The following is a 9,747-nucleotide window of genomic DNA, read 5'->3' on the forward strand; positions in this document are numbered from 1 at the left end:
TTTTTCTGCTGGGATTGGAATCTGGCTTTACATGTTTCCTTGAAATGCCCAGTATTACCACAGTGAGCGCAGAGCCAGTTATCAGGAATAGTAACGTACTTGCTGTGTGGGTTGTAAGGGGTTTTGTACTTTTAGATCCTGGTTCCCTGCCTGTTCCCCCACTGTTCGTATACATAGTAGTGATTGCATCAGAGGACCAGGTCCACTTAAGAGATTTTTCTATGCCACTCTTCACTCTTCCTAGATCTTTCTGAAGTTGTCTGTTTTTCTTAAGCTTAGCACACAGACTAGATTTCACTGATTTTAGCTCATTTTCAAGCCTAAGGTGTGCCTCACTTGCAACTTCCTTTCCCTTTTGAGTGTTCATAGGCCTACTTTCCCTTCTTAGTTCCTCAATTGTTTCCTTTAGGTCTACAACTACTACCAATAGGTCATCTCTCTCATGCTCTATGTTTGTAATTCTCTCAGTCAAAATATTTTTTCCCTTTTTAAACTCTCAATGGTCTCTCTTAGATCAACCGCAACCACCACTAGATCATCTCGCTCGTGTTCTATTTCTCCTAGTTCTGTGGTTAGAGCATTTTTATCATTAATGAGACTGTGATAAGCATCAATTAAAACATTAGCCAAAGATATAAGCTTCTTTTGAGAATAGGATATCAAATTTCTTTGAACATCCAGAAAGTTTACCTCATCTTCATCGTCATCTTCCTCATCCTCATCTGATTTAGCCATTAGAGCAAATATGGAATCATATTCAGCTACTTCACTTTCTACTGCCATCATGGAGCTGTCACCTTGATCATCTTCATCTCCAGATTCGCTGGAGGAGTCTCCCCATGCAGCAAGAGCTTGTTTTATAATATTGTCAGCGGCATCTTTTCTCTTGAACATTTTGTTAGGAACCTGGTTCCTTTTGCCTCCTTTGTCTGTGTTGTGCTTGTACTGGTCTTGCTTAAGGAGAGGGAAGTCCTTGATGAAGTGTCCTAACTTCCCGTATTTATGACATAGGTCATACCCTCTTGGATTGCTTGAACTACCCCTCTTTGGGATACCTTCATTTCTGCGAACCATTTTCTAAAATCTCTTTGTCAGATATGCCATATCAGCATCCTCACCTCCTGAGTCATTGTTGTCTGTCTTGAGGACCAGGTTCTTCTCTCTTTTAGGCCCTCTTCTCTCATTATCCTTCTTCTTCTTCTTCTTCTTCTTCTTCTTCTTCTTCTTCTTCTTCTTCTTCTTCTTCTTCTTCTTCTTCATTTCATAAGTTTTCAGATTACTAATGAGTTCATCAATGGTCAGATTCTTCAAATTCTTTGCCTCTGTGATGGCGTTTACCTTGATTTCCCAGGAACCAGGTAATACACTAAGTATTTTCCTGACAAATTTGTTCCTGGGAATTATTTCTCCCAGTGAGTGAAGCTCATTGATGATAGAGGTGAAGCGAGTGTGCATGTACTGAATGGACTCGTCGTCCTTCTTTCTGAAGATCTCATACTCAGTTGTCAACATGTCGATCTTCGACTACTTGACTTGAGTTGTCCCTTCATGTGCTATTTGAAGAGCTTCCCAGATCTCCTTAGCACTCTTACTAGCTGAGATGCGGTTGTATTCATCTGGTCCAATGCCACAGACAAGAATCATTTTTGCCCTATAATTCTTCTCAATAGCCTTTCTGTGAGCATCGTTGTACTCTTTTCTTGTTTTTGGGACTGTAGTTGTTCCCTCACTAACAGTTTTCATGGGAACAAAAGGTCTGTTACATATTACATCCCTCAACTCTAAGTCCTCAGCCATGATGAAATCATGCATTCTTGTTTTCCACCAACCATAGTATTGGCCGTTGAATCTAGGTGGTCTGTACGTTGATTGTCCTTCCTCGAAGTTTGGTGGAGCAGCCATGATGAAAATCCTTTCTAGGTGTTAACTTTTTAGAAAGAAACCGCTCTGATACCAAATGATAGAAACTAAGGGTCCACCAAACTATATAGAGAACTGGGTTCTCTATAAGTTCCCACAGAACACACGCACACTGCAGTAAGTAAGCGACACAACGGAATTTTACATGAAAAATTCCTAACTCACAGGATTAAAAACCACGACCTACCCTTGTAGGATTTTAACTTCACTACTGAGCAAACTTCAAATTACAGACCATCGTAACCTAGGAATTAACCTCTTAATCCCTCACTAACTTGTAACAACTCTATTACAAGCCCCTTTGTAATAACTCTATTACAAAGCTTACAACTCGACTAACTCTAGCCAAGACACAAACACAATGTTTATGATTTTACAAAGATTTCCTACACAATGCTTCTAAATAAGCTAAGTAGGAATTACAAGTAAAGTGATTTAACAAAGGTGCAACACAACTAAGGACATGTAATGACTCAATATAGGAAACTGGTCTTTCGTTATGTTGTTCTTTGTTCTTGATGCCCTTGAGAATCACTTGCAAGATTGACACAGACTTGAAAGAATGCTTGATCGATTCTTGAATGTGCAAGTGTTTTGTTTTACCTTTGCTTGATGTTAATAATTCATTTGTGACATCACTTGAATGATGCAAGCAAGTTAGGTAAAGGGCATTCCCCAAAAAGTTGACTGCTGCACTGTTTTTGCACTGTTGCGTGTGCGGGCAGCCACTTTATAGCTATGGGAAGTTGACTTGTACAGTCACCAAGGGAACCGGCGGTCATCTGTTCCCTATGTTGTTACTTTGACTCTGAAGAGTTGAACCACGACCCCGACTTGAGATTTATTGTTCTTTAAGAACTTGAAGAAGTGTAACAGGTTCCTTATCTGGTTCCTATCATTAAATTTGTTTGATCATCAAAACATAACAAGGATACATATAACCTATCAAAGTTCCTATGGTTTGTTTTAGATCACAATTTTCCAAAGTCTTCCTTTATTACATACACTTCATGTCCAGTCAAACACCTTCATATAAATTGGGACGGGGGGATTAAAATTTATATGAGGAAAATAAATGATAAATTAGATTATTAGATATAGTTATGTGACTAACTAATGAATACAACAACAACAACGACCCAGTGAAATCCCACTAGTGGGGTCTGGGGAGGGTAGTGTGTACGCAGACCTTACCCCTACCTCGAGGAAGTAGAGAGGTTATTTTCGGAAGACCCTCGGTTCAAGAAGACGAAAAGTGACAATATCAGTATCACCAATACAAATCATAGGAAAAATAACATCATGAAAATGAGAAAGTAGATGCAAAGCAAACGCGATAGGCAATACATAGGCCCGATAATATGGAAAACAAAAGAGTAATAAGATACAATATTGCCACTAACTGACATCGACAAAAACCCTACCAGACTAGCCTCACAAAGGTACGAAGTAAGGGAGACTAAACTACCTCCTAACCTACAACCCTAATACTCGACCTCCACAACTTCCTATCAAGAGCCATGTCCTCGGAAATCTGAAGCCTCCCCATGTCCTCGGAAATCTGAAGCCTCCCCATGTCCTGCCTGATCACCTCTCCCCAATACTTCTTAGGCCGTCCTCTACCTCTTCTCGTTCTCTCCAAAGCCAGTCGCTCACACCTCCTTACCAGAGCATCTGGGCTTCTCCTTTGTACGTGTCCGAACTATATGACTAACTAATGAATAGAGAAAAATAATTCTATAAATATGTAAAATAAGATTGACAGAAAGCTATTTTGGTTATATTAATTAGAGGAAGAAATTAAGTTATTAAACACCAATACGACAACAAAAAAATAAATCTATCAACAATACGAAATAATTATATAAATTATATTATACTATATATAGAGAGAGAAATAGTAATTTTGGGGCCCTTAAATTTTTGGGGCCCAAAGCAAGTATTTCACTTGATTTAGGGTCTGGCCGGCCCTCATTTGAAGGAGCTCATCAATCAAATCTTGTTTGAATAGTATATGTATTCTTTGTACATTAAATATTTCGACTGTTATCTAATATAAATTGTCCGTTTATACATTAAATTTTTCATTTCATATTTTGTCAAGCTAATGATCTACTCCCTTTGTTTCAATTTAGATGAAGCAGTTTGACTCGATATGGAGTTTAAAAAGAAAAAGAAAAAAAAAGACTTTTGAAACTTGTGGTCTTAAAAGCTTAAACAGTAAAAGCTTTGTGGAGCCATGACATTTTTGTGGTTATAAAAGTTTCTCATTAAGGGTAAAATGGGTAAAATGAAGAGTTTAAAGTTGAATTATTTCCAAATTCAGAAATGTGTTATTTATTTTGCAACAGACTAAAAAGGAAAGTACCTCATCTAATTTGAAACGGAGGGAGTAATTGCTATACTGATAGTTTCTAAAATAATTTGTTGATATAATATTTGATAAATCTTTTATTTTAATCTTATATATATGTAATAATTTAAAGATAAATTATACTCATTCAGATGTTGAGAAAACAAACAATCTTAATAGTTCAGTATCCAGATGCAGATGCAACATCTTAATATTCAGATGTGCATTCAGATTCATACATTTTAATCTTAATAAAAACAAATGAGGCCTTATACTCTTTAATTGTATTTTCGCACGAAAATAACCTACCGATGTCGGTCGGTTTTTTAAAATGATCAGCCGAATTAACCGACCGATTTTGGTCGTTTTTTTAATATTAATTTTAATTTATTTTAAATGAAAAACCGACCAAAGTTGGTCGGTTTCTTGAAAAGTAAATTTCGCGGGACTCAAAAATAGTTTTCCGCATTTTAAAATATATTAAAAAAAATATTTTGAAAAACCAACCGACTGCAATCAGTTTTTTGGCCAATTTTTTGACCGATCAAAATCAGCAATTTTTGTCGAATTTCTAGTAGTGAATTAGTTATCACAACTCCAAACTTGTCAACGAAAACCCTCAAATCCAAATGTGCACACATTCATAAGAATTCATATCGCAACAATAAATAATGCATGTAAAGGGTCAAAAATGAAGTTAGTAGATCCTAATTTACTGTTTCAGGATCCAAAACTCTCTGTCTTTTGAACCGTTCACCAGTACCATAACTCGAACGCTGAACAATAAACATTAACACATCTTTTAAGAACAACAAATATTTGTCTGTATAATCTTATCAGCAGCTAATATGATCACATTTCGTATTCTCCCACCTAACGTAACCATTTCAGCTCTCAGGAGACTCAATCGGAGCAATTTTAGGGTTTCGATTAGGTCAGGGATGAGATCGAAACGATCCTCGTAACAAAGGGAAGCCTTAATGAGAAATCTCCCATCAGCAGAACTATCATTTGAGAGCACAGTGATTTCATCATTTTCAGAAGGGAATAAGATTTTCTGGCATTGCATGATTTCTGAGGTTTGTTTTTTAGGTCCCTAGTTCACACGTTGAACCACCTTTGCTAACAAAGAAGCTTTATCTATCTGTGCAAATTGAAACATTCAGTCAAAAAAAGAGAAAAAGGAAAAGAAGAATAAACGAACCTATTGAAAGAGAAATCTTGGTCGCCACTTTATTAAGTTTCCTTTCAAGAAAAAAGTGAAACAACTTCTCCCAATACCATGAATAATTATGATAAATCAGAATCTTGAATATGCAAAGGAGAAAGAGAAAATGGAATACAGATCAGGGCATTATGTAATTCTTTAATTTAAATAAGCCATAGCCATAGGTCTCGAGATCCCTGACTTCTAAAATACAACTACAAATATTGAATTCTAATTAAAGAATAATTGTATGATTAGGATCCAAGATATGCCATTGACACTCTAATTTAATTTCTTCTTTTTTCTATAATATTTGTATCTCTTACCCTTATATTAATTAATGCAATATAGAAGGTAAATTTATCTTAACATTTTTCACTATGAACAAAAAAATTCAGGTATTGACTTGTTTTTCCGAGCTGAGATGCTAACCTTATCAGCCTGCTTATTTTTGTTGGATTCATAAACCCTATCCAACATGTTATAAATCAAAAGAGTATAGAAGTTATGTACTTTTTTTCACAACAGAAAAAGGAAAAATCACACCAAACCACCCCTTTATTCAACAAGATAAACGGAGTTAAGATGAAAAGAAAACATTGATGTAACAAACACAAGGGATTAACACTGGCGAAAGAAAGAGAGTGAAAATTAGCCTTAGAGCTACAAGGAAGAAGGGTTCTGAGTTTATTAAGATGAGAGTTGATCCTCTCCCTTCGTCTTCTTTCAGCTTCTTTATGAATATTCCTTGACGCAGCAATATGAATAGCTCGATACTCTTCATGTTTACACTCTATATTTTCCTGAAGTTCCATAGGTTTCCAATATCCTGATGAAAACCCATGTTGTTCGACCTCCTTCATTAAATTAATCCCGGCCAATTAATAATGATAGTAGTTCAAATTCTCCGATTGTTGCAAGTTCATAGTTTTGAGCTTTGAGTGGTACTTGACTGAGAATGAAAGTGGGAACGAATAGATAACAAATTAAGATGATGATATATAGTCCAGGGATGCGACTTTTTTTCCTCTTCTTTTGGTCGTGGCCACATAGGTGGATGATACCCTTCTTTTTTTTCTTGTTTCAGATATTCGCATAGGATAGTCCCGATTAATTCAAATTCATAGCCGTAAGACCTATTAAAGTGAGAGCACTTTCTATCAGCAATTGATTCATTATATAATTCGAACCGAGACCTCTTATTAAAGACGAGCAATCTTTTCCATCCCATTGATATTAAGTATATATATTTATATGTATATCGCTTCATGTTTTACTCATGTTTCGTGGATTTCGGATGTAAAATATATTGACTTATGTTAATTCGTGGTGTTTTTATATGTAGGAATCATCCGGAGACAAAAGCGGGCAAAAGGTGCGAGATTAGAACCAAAACGGAGAAAAAATAAAAAATGTGGATTTCCAGCGCCACAGGTAGCGGCGCTCCACGCCACATGTGGCGCAGTTTACAGAATGTTCAAAGGGCCAGCGCCAGGGCTACTGCCCAACGCTGCCCTGAGCGCTGGTGACGGGAATTTCTCCAACTTTACCCGAGACAAGGTTATTTCGGCCCAAGGCCTACCCAACGCATATAAAATCAAGACTATGCCTATTTTGAGAGGGGAGACGCCACTTTGAAGAAACAATACACACGAGAAACATTGGGGAGCGAGGATATCTCAGTTTTCTTCATCTTTTCTTAGTATTTTCAATTATCTAATACTTGTGAAATTGTTGATATTATCATGAGTGGCTAAAACCTATAGTTCTGGGGTTGTGATTTTGCCATGAATATTGTTGTTTAACATTGACTTAACCTTAATTATAATTCACCAATATATGGTTGTTTCTTCAATTCTGTGATTAATTGCTTAATTGTCTGACCAGCGGTTAGGTTCTATTTACTATCTATGCTATGCTTGGGAAAGCCATATTTAGATTAGAAAAGAATTGAAGAGAGCGTGATATTAACTCTGAGGGGGGCGGATTTGTAGTTAGGATAGGAATATACCTAGTCACCGTGCTTAATTAAATATCATAATCTTAATATATTCTTAATAGATTGATTTTATAAGAATATAGACGTTAATTTATTTTGAATAGGCGAGTAGTACTTCGAGAGAAAGCTACGAGAGTAATTGTTCGATTAATTAGCAACCATGAGTGAATTGTATGAAAGGGAGAGTTAACTAGAACACAATAGGATTGATGAATCGATTACAACCCTAGAATATTTTTCTCTACTGAATACACAACAACCATTTTGTTGCTTGATAATTTAGTTACTCATTAGAATTAGTATTTAATATAATCACACTTTTGAACTCGGATTGACTCGACTGAATAACAATCTTGGTGAATTTAGTGGTAGTTAATACAAGTCTCTGTGGATTCGACACTCGACTTATCATTTTATTACTGTACGACCACGTATACTTGCGTGTGCGTTCGGGAGCAACATGTTTTTAGCGCCGTTGCCGGGGACTTGAATATTGACTACTTTCTAGTTTTAGCTTTAATTATTTATTTTGTCAAGTCTAACGTTACTTAATTGTTACTCTGCTCTCAGGAACCTTGTTTGAATGTGACAGAAGCCAGGACAGACTTCAAGGCTTTGACCCCGAACTTGAGAGAACATTTCACGTGAGGTTGAGGGAAGCAAGTGACACATATAATCTTCAAGCACTTGTTCAATTTCCTATGGATATGGCAGAGGAGCAACATTTGGCTGTTCAGGAGGGGGCGATGCCCAACATTGCTAATGTCACCTCCAGCATTGTGAAGCCCAGAATCACTAGGCACTTTGAGTCGAAACAGAGCATGATCTAGATACTACATGCGAATAGGCAGTTTATGGGCCTTCCACACGAGGATCCACAACAGCACATCCTCAACTTCTTGGAGATTAGTGATACTTATATCACTAACTATGTCACTCCAGACTATGTGAGGCTCACACTATTCCCATTCTCTCTGTTGGGCGAAGCAAAGCGATAGTTGAAGGCAGAACTAGCTAATTCTATTAAATTATGGAATGATCTGGCGAGGAAATATTTGGCAAGGTTCTTCCCTTCAGGCAAAACTGCAAAGATCAGAAGTGAGATAGTCACCTTCAAACAGAAATCGGGGGAGTCTTTATACTCAGCTTGGGAGAGGTTCAAGGGGCTGCTCAGAGACTGTCCTCATCACAATCGAACAAATGAAGTGTTAGCTCACATTTTCATAGAAGGGCTACATCCTAAGACAAAGATTGTGGTAGATGTTGTAGTTGAAGGTCAAGTGTTGGAGAAAAGCTTCGATGAGATATATGCATTATTGAACAAATTCTCCAAAAGCAATCCTGATTGGCAAGGAGAGACGGGCAGACACACAATGCAAAAATCAGTAAGGGTTCTCGAGTTAGGTGTCGTCTTTATCGAATTACAAGACATGTGCTTACAATACAGTATATGAGCACAAAGTGAATATAATCTTTATTGTTTCTAAAATAACTAGCCAATAACTCCAAGTGATATGGCTCGGCCTAGTATACATATTTCTACTTCTAAATCAATTTCAATTATAAGTTCAAATAATTAAGCTAGCATAATGAGTTCAAATAATTCAATTATTAGATGATAAGGTCCTAAGTCTACCCGGACATAAACATGCTTTAGCTACATACGAAATCTCGTCACCTCGTGCGTACGTAGCACCCACAACTAGAATCATATAACAATTACATCACCTAGGGAGGTAGTTTCCCCCTCACAAGGTTAGATAGAAGACTTACCTCGCTCCGAAGTTCCAAAACCGGCTCCAACGCAACTCTAACACCTCAAACCGATGCCCGTCGCTCCAAAACTAGTCAAACAATGTGTAAAACAATAAAGATATACTCTACTACTCATAATAAATCAATTCATAACAATTTTCAACCGCGCTCAAAAAGTCAATAAAGTCAACCCTCGGGCCCACACACCCGAATTCCGATAATTTTCGAAGATAAACTTTACCCATACACTACGAACTCAAATATATGATTTATTCCCAATTCCATGTCTAATTACGTGGTAAAAATCCAAAAATACCAATTTTTAGGTTTTTCTCATAAAATCCCACAATTTCCATAAATATTCATGTTTTAATTCACATATAAACCATGTATTTAACTCACAATGTATAGAAATCACTTACCTAAAGTTTAATGATGAAAATGGCACTCCCAAATCTCCCCAAAGTCGGGTCCCATAGAAGGAATGAGGTGAAAATGAGCCAAACCCCCGAA

At 36.8% G+C, this 9,747-nt stretch overlaps 1 protein-coding gene and 1 non-coding gene across 2 annotated transcripts; both read right to left on the reverse strand.

The window, feature by feature from the left end:
- Window positions 1–1,524: 1,524 nt before the first annotated feature.
- Window positions 1,525–1,902, reverse strand: LOC138904325 (uncharacterized). The gene has a single exon (XM_070192826.1). It carries the CDS (start codon window positions 1,900–1,902, stop codon window positions 1,525–1,527), a length of 378 nt encoding a protein of 125 aa, XP_070048927.1.
- A 6,665-nt stretch (window positions 1,903–8,567) lies between these two features.
- Window positions 8,568–8,672, reverse strand: LOC117278576 (small nucleolar RNA R71). The gene has a single exon (XR_004508936.1). It is a non-coding gene; the product is annotated as a small nucleolar RNA R71 (small nucleolar RNA).
- Between the last annotated feature and the right edge of the window lie 1,075 nt (window positions 8,673–9,747).

The sequence above is a fragment of the Nicotiana tomentosiformis genome, chromosome 2 (assembly GCF_000390325.3).
Source record: "Nicotiana tomentosiformis chromosome 2, ASM39032v3, whole genome shotgun sequence".
Classification (NCBI taxonomy): domain Eukaryota; kingdom Viridiplantae; phylum Streptophyta; class Magnoliopsida; order Solanales; family Solanaceae; genus Nicotiana; species Nicotiana tomentosiformis.